Here is a 22,599-nt window from a genome sequence, read left to right as displayed (position 1 = left end):
AAATCGTTTTTCCAATAATAAAAAAAATAAACGTGTCAAAACTGACCTTCATAGTGATTCCAACAAACAAGTATGATTCCACATATCAAGAAAAAGATTGTGATTTCGTTGACATTTATGAAGAAAATACGCCATAAGATAAAAGTGACATCTGCACACCATGTGAAAATTGAGATTTTAGTCCGATAATGCTCAATATAGCAAACGATTTCATCCTGAAAAAACTTATTATTAGCTTAAGCATACAATAATAATTTTTATTCACTTCCAAAAGACGTAAATACTGTAGGGTTACCAGAACGTGTGGGTGTTAGCTGCAAAAATTTAGTAATAAAGCGTTGAAAACTATTAAGTGCTGATCCAAATTTTTCGAATCCAGGAAGTTGACTCACTAGTCCAAACATTCCTAAAAATAAACGGCCATTGACCAAAACTATGGGTGGGAAAATGTGTAATACACCTTACGTACTTACACGTAAAATGTGCGATCGTTTCCTACGATGCAAAACTAGAAACGTGAAAAGGCCTCCAACCATAGGCACTTGTAAAATGTTTCTATACATAACTGAAATATCAGCACTTTAGTATTCAGTAAAATACACGTATGTTCACTGGAACATAACGTACGTCTTCCACTTAGAAAAAGATGTGTAAACACACAAAAATGCTCTCGCAGTATCGTAAAATATGTCTTTGCAGGACCAAATACCAGCCCTTTTGAAAGAAAAACATGGGATACAAACACAAAAATTAGTGAACGAATCATCGAGGCTAGGAAATAATTGACAGAAAGTAATTTTTATAACTCGTTATTCTTTCATGCTGTAGGAAGGAAAGAAAATAAGCACATATTCCTGAGCTATATCGAATTCAAGTAGCTGCTAGGACATACTGTAACTAAAATATAATTTTCTCAAAATTAATATGAAAAACATTACAACGTGTTACCATACGAATACGCATAATATAATTACAATTCATAAACACTAAGATATTTATTGGGATACTACTAGACGATAAAATATACTGAAAAAATTTAACCTAAGAATACACATGCTTAATTAGGGGTTACTTTGAAGGAAGAAATAGAAAGAAACTATATTTTGCGATTGATGGCAACAATACAGTTAGCTACGGAATATCCAATGGATTAGCCACGGTGATTCTGCAATAGAACTGCAATTCCTCCCTGTAAAAATATATATTTATCCTCATATAATATCCTACCCGAAGAAGTTTCCCTACGGTCGCCAAGATGTCTGTAAGAGACTAAAAGAATTAATCACTAATTACAAGAAAATATAGGAATTAAACATATTTCCACTTCAATATGGGAGAAAGACGACCGTCCACCATCATACTATCTGTTCATTGGTTTCTTCTAAAATAAGAAGATTACAGCTTTCGTTCGGAAGATATATTATACACATGACATTTCTGCACATACTACAAACCAACAATGAAATGCGTGGCCAGTCGTTTAAGGCTTAGCCTACTTTCCTCTTTAACTTTTCGCCTCGAGCGAAATATATCATGTCTCGTCCTGGAAATTCAAGTAAGTTAAAGTCAGGTAAATGACGTAAATAAGATTCAACAAAATTATTTTCTCATCCTGAGCATTACGATATATTCTTCTTTAATTCTATAAAGTAAATCAAACTTTAATTGTAAATCACATATAGTTACGTAATTAAGAATTTGGAAAGTGGGAAGGGATTCTAAAAAGAAATTTTAAATTTTAAAAAATTAAAAAAAATTATTATAACGCCAACATATCTTTCCACTGGCGGAGGATTCGCAAATCTCGCCAAGATTTCAAATTGCTTTTAAAATGCAATTCCCCTACGCATATAAGGTAAATTAATTTTTTCTAAAAATCCTTAATTCAAACATCTGAAATGAAAAATCAACGACATTAAACTAAAAGGAAATTAATACGGTTTACAACACTAATATTCAACTCTATGAGATAAGACGCTGAGTAAAGCAAATGAAAGAGGAGGATCGATCAGCTGTGTATCACCCGTTATTCATAACCATAAACATACGTGCTCGAAAATCCTGCGGATATCTAATCAAAACTAAAAGAAAGAAAAACTTGACCTTTGCTTTTCGTTGAACGGTTACAAGCTAGAAGCAAGAACAAAGAAAAATGAATATATGTTTATCACTTAACAGTTGAAAGAAAGATTAAAAGAAATGGGTAGTTCTTTTTTAATGCCGGAAATAAAGTGAACCTCACTCATCTGTTTTAATTTCTTCTCCCTGCATAACATCTTCGCAGTTGTAGTCTACCGGTAAGGTTGGGTGTGATCAGTAAAACACATGTAAGTTCTCAATATGGTGAATTGAAGTAATAATGTAAATAAGGATCTCCTAAATAAAGTGATAACATACGGGTGGTTGACAAGTTGTTGACTGTAAAAGATTTGAATTTTTCTCGTCACACTTGTTGTTTTCGGGTGTAGACAAGTTTATTTCTCCACTAGAGGAAAAAGAGATTTATTCTTGAGTTTCATTAACGGGTGACAGATTAAGGTCATGCAAAAGATCTTCTGGTAGTTGGCGACGTGCCAAGGCTATCCAATTTTCACTGGTTTCAGGGGTAGGTTCCCATAGTTTGGTAGTGTCTATAGAATGAAGTCCTAAATATTCACCTGTTGAGGGGTCAACAAGTTCAACAACACGGTCGTTGGTAACTGTAACATATAAAAGGGGCCCTCGGTACAAATCAAAGAATTTTGAGATTTCATCTTTTAATAGACAACTAATGTTGCGCTGTTTCAGAAAAAATAGACTTCCATGTCTGATGCGTCATCGCTGATGCTGGCTGTCGTTCCATCGTACGTTTCTTTCTTCAAAGATGGATTTTCGTCGGAGATCCGCCATTAGTAGTTTATTCGAACAACTAATCCTATCTTCCTTATCAAAATCTTCGGATACCTGTAAACCAAAATGCTTAAAAATGGGACCAACAAATTAAATCTTGAGATACTAACTTGCTGGTGAAACACCAAGACTTTCCACGATGTAATACTTGTGTAATAGAACTGCTCGCGTCAGGTTTTCGGCAGATATGTTATGTGATTGACGACATAATAACCTAAGGGTAGATACAAGATTTTATTAGAGTGTTCCGTTATGTTACTCATGGGGTAACAAGGTGTTCTATGATAAATTTTAATATTATACTCCTGCATTTTAGATCAAAAACTTTATACTATGAAACACTGCAGCGTTGGCTGCCTGCAGCGCTTCCACGATAGCTAAGTACGTAGGGTGTATTACACATTTTCCCACCCATAGTTCTGGTCAATTCATGGCGTAATGACCGTTTATTCTTAGGAATGTTTCGACTAGTGAGTCAACTTCCTGGATTCGAAAAACTAGGATCAGTACTTAATAGTTTTCAACGCTTTATTAGTAAATTTTTGCAGATAACACCCACACGTTCTGGTAACCCTACAATATTTACGTCTTTTGGAAGTGAATAACAATTATTATTCTATGCTTAAGCTAATAATAACTTTTTCAGGATGAAATCGTTTGCTATATTGAGCATTATCGGACTAAAGTCTCGATTTTCACATGGTGTGCAGATGTCACTTTTATCTTATGGCGTATTTTCTTCATAAATGTCAACGAAATCACAATTTTTTCTTGATATGTGGAATCATACTTGTTTGTTGGAATCACTATGAATGTCAGTTTTGACACGTTTATTTTTTTTATTATTGGAAAAACGATTTTTCGTTATTTTTCGTTAAACAACACAAGGCACTATTAAAAAAAGAGGGACATACAGGTGAAAACCTTATTTTGTTTGTATAAACTCAGTTTATAACCTGTTTACATGTTTCTTCATTTTACTTTTTAACGATCTTCATATTTTTCCAATATATTTCAGTAATATCGAAACCGGTAATAATGTTCATATTTCAATATGTTTTAGGTTTTTGCTACTTGTCTATTTATTCACATTTTTATTTGTAAATACAGATATAAATATATTGTAAAGGAGAAATATACTAACTTTTATTGAGACGTTTGCTACTTACTGAAGTAGATATTTTCATGAATAGTTATTGTGTGTGTATATTTACTTCATATTATACCAAAAAAGTGATCGAAACGGAACGTTTAAAACATTTTACGAAAAGTATTTATGTGTCTAAAAAAGTAAGAATTTATATAGCCCTATAAACGCTTTCTGCGCAGTTTCAGTGAAAACAAGTTATCATACAGGTGTTTAGAAACATACCTCGTTTCTCACACCAACTTCCCCTTCATTCCTCGCCAACACATCCTTCGAGAACCACGGAGGATATTCAACACAGGAAGATAGCATGGTTTTAACATGTGAAATAAACGGAAGATGAAAAAACCCGACGGCAGACGTTTAAAACAGACTTATTAGTTGATGAAACACTCAGATTGATTATTCCACACGCAGGAAACTCATGTTGTACTGAGTGAACAAGTTATTTAACTATATTAAATGGCCCTGTTTCAGGTGAAAAACCATTGAACGTTTATGCACGTAATCTCACACCTTATCAGTGTTGCCAACTAACTTATTTTATATGTTTGGTGAAATACCTAATTTTACTCAAATTACATTAAACGGCCAGGAGTTCTCACCTGTCTACACAGACACTTGACAGGCCGTTCCTCACGCCAGAGGTCAATCTATAACCGCAACCAGGTAATAGAGGTATTTTTGGACTCCGTATATTTCGTAAAGACAATGATTATTTTTTTCAATTTATACTTTATTGTGCGACGCAAGTAAGTTCTCTCTTCGGTGGGAATTGCTTCTTTCCCACTCAACTGGACAAAGAAGTCTTTCATTGTTTTTTCATGTATATATATAAAACATTGCTTTGTGGTGAGAACATTTCAGTAAGCGACGAAGCTTCTCATTGTTTCTCCCCGACTTATTAATATGCATAGTATGCATTCTGCAGTTATTTGGAACAGAATTATGTGCTTTCTTTAATTGTTTATGGAAATAATGCAGTAGATTAGAGCAGATCAGAGTAGACCAGGTGCAGGGGCGTAAGATCGTCGCCCGCCATATCGCTTTTCCAGTTTACTATCTAAACATTTTCACAGTCAAGTTATTGCAATGTCTCTTGCATCGTGGCCAGTGGACAAATATTACCGTCAACTCTTTTTTATGTTCTATTTCCATGTACATATATGTGATTTAACCTAAGTGCTTATAAGAATGGACTGCTAACAATCCAATGATGTTCGTTCTACAGTACACCCACATGGAAACTTAAAAAATTCTTGCAACTCCCAATTCTGCGTCGTGGAATTACTCACTGATGGTGAAAGTGTAGCGGGGTTTCTTCTTTTTCATGACCCGCCCACAATACACCAAGTGACGGAGTAACTTCTGTTTCCAGTGACGGAGGTTGCGAGCTCACCAGAGGTTGGGATGCCCCTATAAAAACGTAAATACATCCAAGTTGGCGGGGTAACTTATGTATCCAGTGGGGGAGAGAGCGGGATAAGGACCGGTTGGGATGAAAATTCTGTCCCCTGCAAGGGTGACAACTCTGTAAAATCACTTTCACCTCTTGAACTAAGATCCATAGGTTTCAGTAAATCCTTGTTTTAAAACCCATCTATAACTCCTTTACTCTGAAAGCACAACTATATTTCAACAGCAAACAATTCACGATAATAGGTTTTATTCTCCTGTGTTTTTATTAGTTATATCAGATTCTATTTGCTTCAGCATGTAAAAAAGAACGAAAAAGAAAAAATGCTATAAGTTACTTACCATATTACTACATTTCAAATTACAAAAACATAAAATGTAACATTGAAAGTACCACTAAAGTTCCAACCATATTGGCTTTGTATATGAGACACAAATTTTATTCCAGGTGCGAATTCGGCTGACTTCCTATTTAATATAAGTTTGTTCTTACACAGTAAAGTTTATAACATTTATAACTTAAAAGTCCACAGTGCAAGCATAAAAAAGATTAGTGTACAGTTCTCCAGGTGTAAAACCTGTGTTCAATCCCGGCAATGTCATGGCTCCCTATTCTGTATAGATTTTTCTTAACATAATTTATATATTTCTGTTATACGTCTTACATAATTTATAGCTACGTACAAGTAACAAATCTGCTAAGCAAAAGGTTTATCTTACGGTTTTCCATGTGGGTTAGCCTTGCTTTTATTCTTGGTAAACCTGTTATCTCCCTGTTGAATATAAGTTTGTTCTTACACAGTAAAGTTTATAACATTTATAAATGAATATTCCACATTGCAAGCAAAAGGTTTAGCGTACGGTTCCCCACGTGTGAGAATCCTGGTTCGAGTCCCTATCTAAAAAATGAAATCTTTAAGTTTTACGTTCCACGATTATACCGGGTAGGTTAAAGGAGATGGTCATGATGAGACATGAGTGAAACGATGGAATGAAGAAACTGGTAGGGAATGGGAAAACTCCGAGAATACCCACGAGCACGGTGTTTGTCCACCACAAAGTCCACACTGCGCTAGCTGGGATCGAACCAGGGACCAGCTCCCTATCCAGTATAGATTTGTTCTTAACATATAATTTATATATGTACCTGTTTTACGTCTTACACACTTTATAGCTAGATATAAGTAAAATACCTGCTATGCAAAAGATTTATCGTACGGTTCTCCAGGTGGCAGAGCTCTGGTTCGATTGCTAGTCTTTCTGCTGACTTCCTATTCAATATAAGATTGTTTTTGCACAGTAACGTTTATACCATTTATAAGTACGTATTACTAAAAGGTCCCCAGTGCCAGCATTAAAAAATCACGTAGTTTCTCCTCGCGAAACATCCCTGCTTCTATTGCTGTAGTGGCAAGTCTTCCTGTTCACTATATCTACCTTCTTAACATATACTATATAAATACCTTTATACGTCTTACACAATTTATAGCTAGATATATGTTACAAAGTGTGCTGAGCAAAGTGTTTAATGCACCAAATTTCCACGCGAGAGTCTCCCGCTCGATTCCTGGTGAGTCTGCTGACTTCGTGTTCAATAACAGATTGAACTCTTACACAGTAACGTTTATACCATTTATAGTTATATATAAGTAACAAATTCGCAGTGCAGGCAAAAAGTTTAGTGTACGGTTTTCCAAGCGGGAGAATCCTCGTTCCATTCCCGGCGCAATAAACAATCTAGATTTCCTGTAGCCTACATATTACATTACACTATATCTTTGTTAATTTATAATTCTATATGAGAACACTGAATAATATGGTTTTCAATGTCGGAAAATCTGCAATCAATTCCCGATAAAACAAACACTTCCTTTCCCTTATACTCCCGACAATTACGAGTGTTTTACTAGTATTTCGTGTACTATGTTACTCCCATATAAAAAGAAACGAACAAGTGTAAAAACAAAAATTGAAATATTACAAAGTTAGTAACTACCAGCAAATGAGTCGGTATTTATATAACTCTAGTAATTTTGAGAGCAACCAGGAAACTTCCTGAATCTTCTTTCCCCCATTCCAACTACTAAAATTCCAGTATATTCTTTCCTCTATTCCAAGGACCAACAGACATCTGCTGCCGCGTTAAGTGTCATGCATATAAATGAAAGAAACAATATATTGCATTCTTTTATTTGTGTGATCTGCATATTTCATTTTGTAAAGGTCTTTTTTATATCCTGCTTGTCAAATTTGCACTTCTTCAAGCGGAAAACATTTCTTATACGCCATATTGTATTCCCATACACAACCTCCCTCTTGTGTCATTTACAAGATCATTAATATGCGGAGAAAGGCGTATCTATTATTCACTGTCGAGTGCCCGTGAATGTAACTACAACATATTAAGAACTGCCACAATATCAAAATATCGCCCCTTATGAATAATTATGAGTGCGGAGAAGATGCTTCTCCGTTACTTAAGGTATTTAAGTTTATAAAATCCTGCGTTTTTAAAAACGTTTGTACTGCGAAAGATAATGCACTGTACCATATTTTTCAAACAAATATTACAGTGGTATTTCAAACAATCTGTTTCATGTTTTACAAGTATTTCAGGATTAATATTTTTCCAGTGTAACACAAATATCAAGGATTTATAGTGAATGACGAATTTTACTTTACAATGTACTCGAGAGTAGAAAAATCACTTTTAAAATTATTTTCTCAGAGGACCCATATTATGAACAATATATTTTTGATAGACAAAAATCTTGACATTGCAAATCCAAAGAATAAATAAAATTAGAGGCTGTATCAAAAAATATTTTTTCCTCTTACCCATAGCGCCATTGCCATTGGAGACACCACTACCTGACGGTTTTGATGAAGTAGATGATTTGGAAGAAGTTTCTTCAACATCTTTTAAAGGTTCATCGTTAGCAGGTTTGTCTTCACATCCTGCATCATCGTCGTACACTGAATATAGAAAATATTTTTAATTAGTTTTTTTTAGAACAAAGTATATTTCTTAATACTCTTTTCATAAAGAGTATATATTACTTAAGGATTAAGCGTGTTCACTTGTTTGTTTTTTGCTCTCCCCTCCTCAACTTACCATAAAACTTAAACACTATGTATGTATTGGCAGTCTCTTAATATGACGTTGTCAGTGCATTGATCTCGAAGGGCTGCGGTGGCTCAGTGGTAGAGCGTTCACGTCTGGTGCTCGACGTCCCGGGTTCATACCCTGCTGCCACCAAGTGAACTTTGTGGTGGACAAACACTGTGTGCGTGGGTCTCCTTGGGGTTGTCCCGTTTCCTTCCACTTTCTTCATTCCACTACTTCATTCATTTCTCATCATCAGCGTCTCCTTTACCCTAGCCGGCATAACCGTGGGAAGTAAAACTCGAAACTGAGATGATTTCCAAAATTAGGCATTCTAATGCAAATAGTGTTATCTACTCTCTGTTAACACAGAGATGTCGTAAGATTTACATTATTTTTTACCTCAAGGTACGCAAAGTGTATGAGATTAATTTGACTTATAGTACAACCATTTTCTATAACTACTGTTAACCTTTTTCTAATTATTACTAACTCTTACCAGGCGTTCTCCTCAAACATCGTATCCCTTAATACACAGGGCGATTCCGGAGTGTTCGACAAAAAATACCTTATGTTAGCTTCTAATGCGTAACAGAAAAAATTGAAAAAATAAACTTTCAATCTGTCCACAGTTTGGCATAGGAATGTATTGATATAGAAGAAACAAAAGACGTTCTACAACTGTTAATTTTTATTTCCACTGTTTTGATTCAAAAAAAATCGTCGAATCGCAGCATCATCGAAACCTAAATATCTCGTTTCAAGACAGCCAAATCAGTTCTCCGATAGGATCACCAACCTCAACCGACTCAACATGTAGTTTTTGAATAGTAACTTCTTTCCCCTAGACAACATTAATCTTGTCATGGCTCAAGTAATAGTTTAAATTTTCTCAGAGCCATGACTTACAAAACTTCAAGATATAAATACTAGAACAGGTGCCACTTGGCATACAAATATTGCTAATCGCATTTCTTTAGAGAATCTTTTGAATTATAGAGAATGAGCTATATCCTTTTTGAAATGCTGTTTCGTTTTAAGTCATCTTATCCATTGTCAGTTGTTGTTGTTCGTTTTATTTTCAATACTTTACTTATTTTTATTTTATTTTAATAAATAATCATTAATAGTAATTTGTTTTGTTCTCTTATGTTCTGTGCTCTCTAAGCCTTAAAGACCTGGGGTAAATAAATTTTCTTTGAAACATCTCCGACCTGAGATTTCTCGGGTTTGTGACTCTTGGTATTGTTCGGGGTAATGATGGTAGTCACCTATTTTACCCCGGACAACCTAAAATATCGTTTCAGAAGTGGGTTGCATGTGCTCCGGTACTCCAACAAACGTTACTCCATTACGTCACTTTCTTCCAAGGTGTGGAGTCTTGGAGTAGTATAAAAAAAACGGAAGAAAGGGAGTAATAAATTGTTAATTGGAGTTTGAACTCTGCAGTTTTTTGTTAGTATTGAAGCAGTATGAGTGAGGACTGATTTGTTGCAATAGAATCATGCTACAGGTGAAGAAGAAAAAGTTCTATACCTTTCCAGCAGAACTTAATAATTAACACATAGAAGGTGATGGTCCAATTCTTCGATGTGCAGTCTGCGACAAAAATATTGGAGTTGAGAGAGTCATCAAAGAGACAAAATAAATTAGTACATCCATTGGAGTAAACACATATACAACACTGAACTTCGCAAATCTCATCCTAAGCGAAGCACCTTGAAACACAACGTAGGTTTAGGATAAGTAGAGATCGTCGAACGAGTTCTACGCATATTTTACAACATTAATCCCGTCATGAATATAAAGATGCCAGGTGACAATCCTCAGTTTAAAACATTAACCAGGAAGTATATCAAGAGCTGAGTTCCTGATGAAAGAATCATGAGAGAAAAATATTAATCCAATTTATGGGTATATTTTCGTCAAAATTTCAAAGTAATGTTAGAGGAAAAATGCTAGATGAGCACTGAAAAGATGGAAAGATATGTATTGAATATGTTGGTGTTTCAATCGTAAGTAAAACTTACGCAGCTTAACATATATCAACAGTAGAAGACAAATGTCAGTACAATGATTTCTTCATTCAATTATTAGGTATGTTGGAGGATATACAATGGAGATAAGTTAGGCTTGTGATAAGTGATGAGGCACACTCCATACTATCCAATTTTCAAAATCTGAAGGACAAATATTCTAATCTTAATTATGTGAGGTGTATTGCGTATAGACTGTAAGTAAATTACAATGATTTCTTCTGTAAAGAAGATTCTAGAAATACCCAAAATCGTCAACATTTTCCGCTTACAAAGATCTCCTCAGCGGCAAGCGACATTACCTCACGTTCGAATACATAGAAATATATTGCACTATCTACTGTAAACAAATTTCTTGAAACGCAGTAATCTACGTTTGTTTCTGTAAGGTTGTTTCTCAGCTATTTTTTAATGAAAAATGTCATGTCTCTCTTTCGTACCTTAATAAATGAATTTTATCAGTGTATTCTTTGCACTTTTACATCTTTTTTTCATCACCTTTCTTTCCCTTTTCTCTGATGAATTTTCACCTTGAATTTTGACTCCGACGTTGTTCTTTTTACTTCACGTAATTTAAATACAAAAGTTGAAGCAAGTTAAAGAACTAAAGGATACTAAAATAAATCGCGAAACCGGCATAATCGTGGGACGTAAAACTCAAAAATTTCATTTTTCATTTTTTAAAAAATAAATCGCTTCTTGAAATACCAATTTTTCGAACTAGAAAGCAACGGTGTACACTTCCCATAAAAAAAATTCATCTATCACCGTGCAGTTAGGTCACCCAATATCAACCTTCTTATCTCATAATCGTGTCTGGAGAAAAGACTCCCTCTCTCTCCTCCTTTCCTCTCTCCCACACTAAGGTCAGCAAACAAGAGTTCCAATCAAATTTCAAAATGTACTAGTACCGATAAAATAAAAGAATAAAAACGAAATGAAACAAGATTCATAAGATGATGTAGGGAGAAATTTAAACACACACATAATAAAAAATTGAAACCAATTTATGTCTGTTAGACAGAGGTGCAAAAGTGAGACAGAAAGGGAGAGAAAAGGGGATAGAAGAAGATAAGATAAGATAAGATAAGATAAGATAAGATAAGATAAGATAAGAGCACGTATCAAAATAAGTAATTTAAACGTCGTGAGAGAAGACCCTAACGTTATAAAGTTAAATTCCCAGAAATAAAACAGTAATATAGAAGTAACGTTCATTTTCTTAAATCTTTTATTCAAATGTATAGAGAATGCTTGAAAAGAATTATTAAGTCGCTTTCTAAATGAATAATAATCTTGGTGGTCAAATAGGGTAAATGTGCCAGTCCTCGACCACCTAACTCATTTTCGTATGGTTCTTAATCGCTATTCACTGAGTGAAACAACTTAGGAGGATGCAACTAGCTCACATGTGTTCGTAAAACTATATTTTATCTATATTTTATCCAAAACTGAGATAACTTATACCATTTATGTAATATTAGTCGGAGAAACACCAATGACTGATTTCTTTTAGTGTTCGACCACTTTTCGTTAATGCTCGACCGCCTACTGTTTAGTCATCGACCACTACTCGGTTAATGTGCTTTTAATTACAGTATGAAGGCTAAAGCACAACTTTACCAAACTAATAGCATCTGTAGATGTAACATCATTAGTTTTTCAGGGTATTACTTCGTAGTTTCGCACAATAGTCGCTGAAAATAAGTAATTTTGTGATAGTTTTGTCAAGAAAGGAACCACGAAATTCATTTTTAAGGTTCAGTGGAATGCAGCACCAAACAGCCTTCGTCTTTTCTGGTTGAAGGGGTATAACCCCCATCTTCTAAATCCGTTTTTAATTACTAATTGTGTTGCTACATTGTATATCACTTTTTTAATTAGTGGTGCAAAAGTATCACGTGTAACATTTAACTCAGTTTCCATGTAGAACTCTCGAACTGTCTTCTTTCATTCACTTTCTAATGATTTGAACATTTTTAACGATTTGAACACTGATACGTCGCAGGGTTGAAGAATATGTGTGCTGTTTGGTGGAAGGCAATAGAGTACTTACTATAGCATGGCTGAACAAAATTCGCTGACTTCCGTTGCCAAGTGAGTCTTGTGTCTGTCGATTAGCAGAAGGATTGTTTTTTTAATAGAGGGATCATCCTCCACCCATTTTAGAAAGCGGTTTGCTATCCATTCGTAAAGTGTTTCACTTCACATCCAGCCGCTATCTGACCTGACCTCCCTTTGGAAATTTCTGAAGAAACTGCACTGATGACGTCCTTTGGAATATCTCTTACATACAGATATAGGACCATCGGGGATACAATTTATCCCGCTGCGGAAAAAGTACAAAGTAGTGTTAATGTTTCTTTCTCGTTGCCCTTCACCTCGTCGCCGTGTGGACTTTGTGGTGGGCAAACACCGTGCTCGTGGGTTTTCTCGGGGTTCTCCCGTTTCCTCCCACTTTCTTCATTCCACCATTTCACTCATTTCTCATTATCACCGTCTCCTTTAGCCTAACCGGCATAACCGTGGGACGTTAAACTTAGATTTCATTTCATTTTTACCTTCACCTTGTACATATTTATCCACGCTTTGGACTCCAGCGCTTTTCTTGATTTGGTACACAGTTGAAAGCTGGATTCATCAGCATTAAATATTCGCTCAGAATCATTTAGAATATCAGATTGTCCCGTTTCTTTCAAGTATTTCTCAAGGTCCTAAAATCACAAGCGAATGTTTCCTGGTTACAGCGTATCGCGCCTTGTTCAAATTTTCGAGACACGATTTGTGGGTGTCTCCTGAAGTAAGTGTAGAGCCAGGTTTCACCAGCTCGATTGTCTTTGAACGGCGTTTTATATTTTTCTAAATCGACAATTTTTTAACACTGTTCAGAAGATCCTGTTTATTCTGTAGAAAGCCCTTTTGCTCATATTAAGGAGCCAGTTTGCTAATCCCTCTTCTTCTTTCTGTATTAGGTATGGTTCTGGACCCATTTTTCGCTCTTTGGGACTGTGACCATGAAATTTATCCATTAGCGTTACCCGAGGGATTCCACAGATTACTGATGCCTTTCGTATGGAGCGCTCTTCGCGACAAGCCTCTAGAGCTTTTTTTAGATCTTCATTTGAATAAGCTGACAGTTTAAGCTTAGGCCTACTCTCTCATTATCTCTGAAAGAAACAAAAATTCTTAAGGACATGCAAGGAAAACAAATGTATTCCAGACGTAAGCTGATAATAGCTCTTCCATTAACAATATTTGAATGCAGTTCCGCGACGAAACGAGAATAGTGTAGTTCAGTATTAAACAAATTAGACCAAATATAATAAATTTATTATTCAAATGAAATGTCATACCCTAACAGTGCCGTTAATTTTCCATGAAAATGTTGGGAAACTGCATGAATATTCAGTTTACTTGAATTTGAATTTTATGGCCTTTAGGCATCTACGGTTCCGGCCGGGATAGGGTGGAGAGGATGTTGGAAGATAGACGGCCAGGGCCTATTTTTTAGGTACCATCCCAGCATTTGCCTGGTGTGACTGAGGAAAAACTCGAAAGAACTCTGTCAGGATGGTCGATCGCTGGGATCGAACCAAGGACCTTCCGAATGCTAAGCTAACGCTCTAGCATTTTTTAAAAGTTCGTCTCAAACGAGACATTGAGCCTGAATGCTCCTCGCTCCAATTTGAGGTAATCCAATCATGACAGAGACACGAACACAGAAATATCGAGAACAATTAAAAATGCCCTTGTTCTTGTGAGGGTTTCGAACGCTCAATGGATTGCTTCTTCACCATTACCACTGAGCCACGGCCATTCGGTGAATATTCACGTACTAACGGTAAGGCTCAGCAGATGATTATACAAACGTAAATTGATCACTGAATTAATGCTTCAATCAAGAAATTCTGCGAGAAAATACAAACGCAAGTCATGGTCGGACATTGAAAAAACAAAATTAATCCTCGACCAGTACAAATGTATCACGAAAAGTAGTGGTCGAACACTAGTAAATGTTCTTGTATTCCATTATAACTTCAGAATTGGTAACTAAGAACTCATTTCATGCAGATTAATCGAAAGTTAGTCGTTATTGACATTTCTGCAATTTTTCAGTGCTCGACCACCCTGTGGTCGAACACTAGTTAACAAAGAATATTTCATAAGTCATTGTCCGACCACTACATTTTATCGATTTATTCCTCAAACCTTACAGTTATCACTAAAATTTAATTACTAAAATGTGGTCGACAGTTCCATGCAACAGAATAATATGTGCATTTCTTACCTGGTGCGATAACACTATGGAAAAGTATGAAAAACAGGGCGCTGTCGTTCCCATTTGCAACAGATTCAAGTTGTCGAAAACTCAGTGCGTCTTCCGTAGGCATACATTTGATTGGCTATTACCGAATGTATGTGGAATATATTTTGACAGTATCTTTGTGATTGGTTCAGAATAAGCTGTAATTCAATTATAACGGAAAAGCTTGCTTTTTTATAGGAAAATAAGCCCAATACATGGTTTTAAAATGAAAAGTGGTCGGCAACTAGGGGGTGGTCGAAGACTGACACAACCACCCTACTCAATTTCCAGTGGATCTGTAATTCCGAGAAATATCTAGGATAATGTCAAAACTTCAATATACATGCTTCGTTTTCACATCGGTCAGATGCAAATTAGGTACTGATCCGAAATACATTAAACCAAGTAAGTAGCGTAGGTCATACCTTCCATTCCACACTATTACTGCAAACTGAACAAGAAAAAGGAAGAAAAATGTAGTAAACTAAAGGAATATTTTCCTGCTAAATTTCTATCAGAAAGAATCCATATTAAAAGTCCAAACTGTCATAATGAAAAATTACAAATCTTCAAAAGGAAAATAAAATATTCCTTATACATATAGCAAACCTTGTATGTATCACATTTGAAACATGAATAAACACAGAGAATTAAGAGTTGAAACATACTTTGTACCAAACTAATGTAAATAAAATCTATTGGAATAACAGAAAAAGGGAGCCATTTTCTAGTAATATCTTCCGAACATCCACTCTTGAATTCAACTATTATTTATATAACGTTGTAATTCCCACAGATAGATTGAACACATTAGAACTGGAAACGGGCCTACACTTCAGTCAGGTGATTTGGGTTGGGTTATGGAACACTAATTGGTCCAAGATTCGAACACGTAGAAACGTGGTGGCTCGATTGAGACAGTAACAAGGAAGATAAAAACGAGATTTAACTTATTTTCTTCCGTTAAAACAGTATTTCTTTCGCAAGTGTCCAGGGCTGGAGATATTCCCAGAGCACAAAAACAAGATGCTGAAATTTTCAGTTAGATTTTCCTGATCTGGTCAATCAGCTTTGTCACTAAGCCTTCAAAACTGGTTCGTTTTTGTTCTGGAACATCCAACCTCAACAAGAGTGTGTGTGTGTGTGAGAGAGAGAGAGAGAGAGAATAGAAAGATACAAAGACATGATAAGGAAACATCAAGAAAGACAGACAAACATAAATATGAAAACTACTTAACATTACACTATATGTTGAAGAACGCACACACAGTTTGCTCGGGTTCTCTCTAGTGCTGTCTTGTAAGATGTCCATCCGCAGTTGAATTACTGTTTGTAGCCATTATTTATGGGGAAAGAGCTCTACAAGGATGAGTCCATCCCATAGAGTTTTGAGTAATAGTGAAATAGTAATTATTTCTAGTTTAGTAATTTTAGCAGCAATAACAAAAAGTGCACAAATTCCTTTTTCTGCATGATTACCGGTGGCGATGGTTGCCCCAACACCAGTATCCGCATTGGTTCATACTTCTACACTTGTAACCGCTGGGGTTTATTTATTAATTCGCTTTAGAGATGTTTTATTATGTTTGTATTCGGGAGATGTATTACTTTTATAGTCGGGCCTAACAATATTTATAGCTGGTATTGGTGCTAATTATGAATATGATTTAGAGAAGATTATTGCATTGTCTACATTAAGTCACCTCGGTCTTATAATAATGATTTTATCTACAGGATTCCCTGTATTGGCATTTTCCACTTACTGACACATGCCTTATTTAAGGCAGTACTTCTTTTTATGTGCAGGAGCAATTAGTCATGGCGTGGGGGACACACAAGATATTCGTAGAATGGGAGCATTTGTATGTCAAATGCCTCTTACTTTATCTTGCTTGAATGTAGCTAATTTAGCATTATGTGGGATAATATTCTTAGCCGGGTTTTATTCTAAGGATTTAATTTTAGAGGTTTCTTCCTTGTCCTTAATTAATGAAGTTAGATTTTTCTTACCACTTTTTTCTACAGGTTTAACTGTATGTTATTCTGTGCGTTTAAGATTTTATTTGACGGGCAGGGGCTTTGGGGGAGTTATTATTCATTCTATTAGTGATAATGAAGGTTGGATTATGTGTAAGGGAATATTAGGGCTGGTAGTGATGGCAATTTTAGGGGGCGCAAGATTGAACTGATTAATTTTTCCTAATGTTAATTGTGTTCTACTACCTTTACATTTAAAAAAAAATTGTTGCTTTACTTGTTAGTGTGGTGAGCCTGTGAGTTGATATCTTATTATCTAGTTTTTCCATTGGTCAATCTTTAATATGTGCAAAGTTTTATTTTAGTTCTACAATAATACCTGCATGTGATTTTTACCTTATCTTTCAACAAATTATATTATTAAATTACCTTTACATGTAGGAGGGATATATTACAATAATATTGATCAAAGGTGAAGCGAATATCTTGGTGCTCAAGGTATATATAACAGTTTTAAGGATGGTTAAATATTAATTCAACAATCACAAGACAATTTATTTAAATGTACTTACTATTTTTTTTTAATCTTTACTATCTTTCTATAAGTATTAGTGTTGTTGATGATGATTATTTTTGGTAACAGAAGGGCAATTTCTACATCAAAAATGAGGAAGATTACTGCAATAAGGAAGCACCGTAGGGAGAAGGGGATTCGGGCAGATGATTTAGGATCAAACCCACATTCAAAGGGGGAGCTTTTTTCTCGATCATTAATGACTTTCTTAGAGAGAAGAGTTGAAATAGCTATAACAATTAGACAAATAATAATAGTTAGTAGGGCGGGTGTTAGAATTGTATTAATTGCCTATTTCATTTAAATGATCATTTTGATTGGAAGTCAAATATACTTTATATATTAAATAGGCTAACCTCCTCATCAACAAATAGAAATATAAAGGAATAATCATACTACATCTACAAAATGTCAGTATCAGGTGGCGGCCTCAAATCCAAAATAGTGTGTAGGAGAAAAGTGTGACAGGAGATAACGTAATACACAGGTGGCTACAAATGTAGAGCCAATAATAACATGAAGGCCATGAAAGCCTGTTGCTATCAAGAATGTTGATCCATATACAGCATCTGCGATGGTGAATGGGGCTTCATAATATTCGTATGCTTGTAGTGCTGTGAAGTATAGACCTAAAAGGATTGTGAGCAGTAAGCCTTGTGTTGCTTGAGTGTGGTTAGCTTCTATTAATCTGTCATGGGCTCATGTTACAGTAACTCCTGAGGGTAGTAGGATTGCAGTATTGAGGAGAGGGATGTGTATTGGGTTGAATGGACCAATTCCTGTTGGAGGCCAGAATGATCCAACTTCTACTGTTGGTGCTAGTTTGCCATGGAAGAAAGCTCAAAAGAATGAAACAAAGAATGCTTCGGAAATAATAAACAAAATTATGGCCCATCGAAGCCCTCATGTTACTTGTATAGTGTGCAATCCTTGGTATGTTCCTTCCCGAGTTACGTCCCGCCATCACTGAATTATAGTTAGTATTGTGATTACTATGCCAAGGAAGAATAGGGAGGGGTCATATTGATGAAATTATTTAGTGAGGCCTGTAGTTGTAATTAAGGCCCCTAAGGCTCCGGTAAGTGGCCAGGGGCTTTGATCAACAAAGTGGTAGGGGTGTTTGTGGTGCTGACATAAGTAACTTCTCTTGAATATAATGTAACTAGGACTGCAAATACATAGGATTGAATTACTGCGACGGTAGATTCTAGTATTAGTAAGGTAATTTGTCCAATTATTAATAATGAAAGCATGGAGAGTGATAAAGAGGGACCAGTGTTACCTAGTAATGTTAGAAGGAGATGACCTGCAATTATATTTGCTATTAATCGTACAGCTAAAATTCCTGGTCGGACGATGTTACTAATTATTGCAATACATACTATGAATGGCATGAGGGGTTCTGGAAGGAACGAGGTGAGCAAATATGTGTTGGGTGTGATTAATTCAGCCATAAATTATGAAGCTTATTCACAGGGGAAGAGCTAAGGTGAATGTGAAGGTTAAGTGGCTAGAGCTGGAATTACATAGGGAAATAGACCTATGAAGTTGTTAAATAAGATAAAGAAGAATAAGGAAATAAATAGGAAGATTCTTCCTTGGTGACTAGTGGGGCCAAGAATGATTTTAAATTCCTTGTGAAGAGTTAGGGTGATTTTATTTCAGAAAACGCTTGATCGTCCGGGTAGAAATCAGAATGGAATATGAATAATCAGAAGCCCGATTATTGTTCTAAGTCAATTAAGTGATTTATAATTGAGGTAGAGGGGTCAAAGGTTGAAAAAAGTTTTTATCATTTTCAGTTTATAGTTTTTATTTTTTAATGTTAGTACTGTCTAGAGTAGGGCAAGACGCATCTGAATTAAAGTGTATAATGGATGCAAATAGAAGATAGCATAGGGAGAATATAATGAATAATATGTCATTTTAGAGGTGATATTTGAGGGATAGAAAAATACTATTGAATAGTGATTTAAGCTTGACATACTTATGTTATAATTTAACTAATTTTTCCCATTGGAAGTACCGTATTCTCGCGTGTATAAGCCGCACTCATGTATAAGCCGCACCCTTAAAATTTAACTTTACGTCCGTTAAAAAAATATTTTGTTCGTTTACCGGTAATTGTTGATTCAAGTCAACAATAGCGGTATTTGAGTTAACGTGTTTGTTCCTGTATTGAATTGTTGTTTCGTCTGATTGTGGCTTTGTGGATTTGTTTTCTATACGTGTTTCTTGTGATGTGCGGTAAATACCGTTCAACAAACGCAAAAAGTTAATACCGTAATTATCTTTAAGCCATTTTAAATCATTCGCGTGTATAAGCCGCACCCTACATTTTCGTTTGCTTTTTCGTGAAAAAAAGTGTGGCTTATACACGCGAGAATACGGTAATTGTTATTTTACTTTCTTTTGGTTTAAGAGACCGTTGCTTACTTTCAGCCACCCAATGAAAGTTCTTGCATTATTTTTGTTATTCAGTTAATAAATACTGAATGAGGGCAGCCTTCAACAACAATTAGTATAAAGCTGTGATTTGCTCCACAAATGTCTGAACATTGATCAAAGAATAGGCCTGTGCAAGTAATATTAGTTGCTACTTGATTTAGGCGTCCTGGTGTGGCGTCTGCCTTAATTCCAAATGCTGGCATAGCTTATGAGTCATGAGATATTCATTAATTTTGTTGAGTATTTGAATTTTTATAATTATGGCTAGAGAAGATGTGTTGAGTAGTTCATTTTATAATACGAGTTTTATTAGTTTAGTTTTAGTATTACTTGTGTTACTTTATTTAAGATTTTCTTCTTCTAGATTGCTTATATTTTATTTATTTATTTATTTATTTTTTTGAGGGTTCATTAATTACTACACTATTTTTAATTTTAGATTGAGGCTATCAACCTGAGCGGGTACAGGGGGGACATGTATTTATTATTTTATACTTTATTTGCTTCACTGCTGCTTTTGATTGCTATTTTTTATTTAGAGTATGTTAAGGGCAGTTTGTTGATGATTAATATGAGAAATGTGATAGGTTTAGGAATTACATACTACAGGTGGTATTTTGCTTTAGTTGTTGCTTTTTTGATTAAAATGCCTATATTAATCCCTGTTCATCCCTGTCCAGCTCTGTCATTACCAAGTCCAGCCCTGATCTTTAGAACGAACCGTATTCTTCCTGTAAGGTTGTTTACACCAACCTGCACGCCGAAACTCATTTATTTGATGACTTGGAGGCAAATTAATGTCCATTAATAAATTAAATAACATGCAATCCAGGAATAATAACATATTATTCAGTAATTTCTCTGTGAAAGTTCAACAATATGCTAATAATAATAATAATAATAATAATAATAATAATAATAATAATAATAATAATAATAATAATAATAATAATAATAATAATAAAAATAATAATAATAACAAGAAGAAGAAGAAGAAGAAGAAGAAGAAGAAGAAATGTCCAATTTCACTTATAGTTGTATTTTTTTTTAAAAAAAATTATATCAATATGCTCCTATACTTGCGACGCACGTGATACGACGTTAATATCGCAAAGGATGACTCTTGTCTCATTTTTTCTTCCGTTTCCAGAAAAGCCACGCACGTGGTGTTTACCCAGCATAAAGTCCATATGGCATAAAGAGGGATCGATCTTATGTATACATAAAAGTCGGGGCGCTTGTGTGCAAGGTTAACACAAAATATTACATCTTGTCCTCGTGGATATTGTTTCAAGCCTGTTGGGGTCTATAAAACACAGTGGTTCTTAACATACTTTAGCCAAAATTATATTCCATCATTAGTGGCTCAGCTGTTCCTTTTAGTCTTTCGTAGTAATTTTTATTGATAATGTTTAGTACCACCCTTGTCTTTGCGTACTGTTTTTATTATTTCCTTTCTTTTATACTATATCCAAATAGATGCCCAATAATTTCTCTTAGTTTGAATATAAACGGCAATTGCAATAAGTAAAGAAAAAAATTTAACGTACCGACGTGACTGCAAAAAGGAAAAAAAAATAGAAGTGGAAGTTTTAGGGTTCAATCTATACTCATGAATATCGTAAGTACTACAAACACATGCCTAAAATTATTTTCTTTACCGAACATTCCTCAGTAACTTGATTAACGACATATCATTATGTACTACTTTAGATTTACTTGCTTTAGGCGTTTCGCCATTAACCTATAACGACAGTTACATGAAAGGATTTTACTTTCCTTATTTCAGAGAATTTGAAAATGTCGAAATAATTTTAATGCTCGGGATCACTAGCAAGAATCCAAGTAAACACTGTGTGAGTTCTTTACCTTAATGAGAATATAATATGCATGTGTATCATTCGTCATTCTTTCTTTCTCTTTCATGACTTTTCGTTATAATGTATTTGTTTCTGTTTTTTTCATGTCTTTCTATTCATTTTTATGTCTTGTTGATTGCTTTTCTCTCTTACACTCTCCCTTTTTGCGCAAATGCATGTTCCAGAGCTAAAACCGCGCCACTTTTCAAAACTCATTGACGAATTCTTACCTAAACATAAGGGGTCTGGTCCAAACGTACAAATTCTCTGGAATAAGGAAGCAAAATTCCGCATAAACTGCTGTAACGAGGGTAGTGCAGAACTTGAATAAATTGAGTGCTACTATGTGAATCATCATGGCCAACTGGTTTCAGGCATCTGGTTCTAATACTTTCGGTGTCCATGCAGATGGGTTCGAAACTCTAAATTTCCACTTCTGCTTTTTAGTTTTTCAGCTCCCTCGAATTGTTAAATATTTGTACTTTACCAATTGGAAATGACGTTTACATTCAAGATAGAAGTAATTATAGATTATTTATTTGGATAAACATCACGTGTGAGGCTTTACTGAAAATGGAAGAAACAAATGTGACGAGTGTGATCTTCAGAAAATCGTTCATGAGATTAATGCCATGTAACGTATATGCATGTGGGCTCGCAACCAGTGGCGGATCCAGATATTGTTTTGAGGAGGCTGCAATAAAATAATTTAGAAGAACAGTGGAACTCATTTTTTGCTGCTCAGGTTTGATAGTAATATGTAATATGCTTGCATATAATTAAAAATAGGTTAGTTCGTAGGCCAAAGAAGCGGCGTTACCTGATATTCTACCTCACCTAT

General features: G+C 35.1%; 1 protein-coding gene across 1 annotated transcript in view; it reads right to left on the bottom strand.

The window, feature by feature from the left end:
• Positions 1 to 22,599, bottom strand: part of LOC145683429 (uncharacterized) — a 341,599-nt gene that overhangs the window by 157,998 nt on the left and 161,002 nt on the right. Inside the window, exon 5 of the mRNA XM_081754761.1 lies at positions 8,291 to 8,428. Within this exon, the coding sequence (XP_081610887.1) occupies positions 8,291 to 8,428 (138 nt within the window). The remainder of the gene's footprint in view (positions 1 to 8,290; positions 8,429 to 22,599) is intronic.

The sequence above is a fragment of the Thermobia domestica genome, chromosome 4, assembly GCF_964235325.1.
Source record: "Thermobia domestica chromosome 4, izTheDome1.hap1.1, whole genome shotgun sequence".
NCBI lineage: Eukaryota > Metazoa > Arthropoda > Insecta > Zygentoma > Lepismatidae > Thermobia > Thermobia domestica.
The sequence above is the reverse complement of the archived record's forward strand: the minus strand, read 5'-3'. Positions and strand labels throughout refer to the sequence as shown.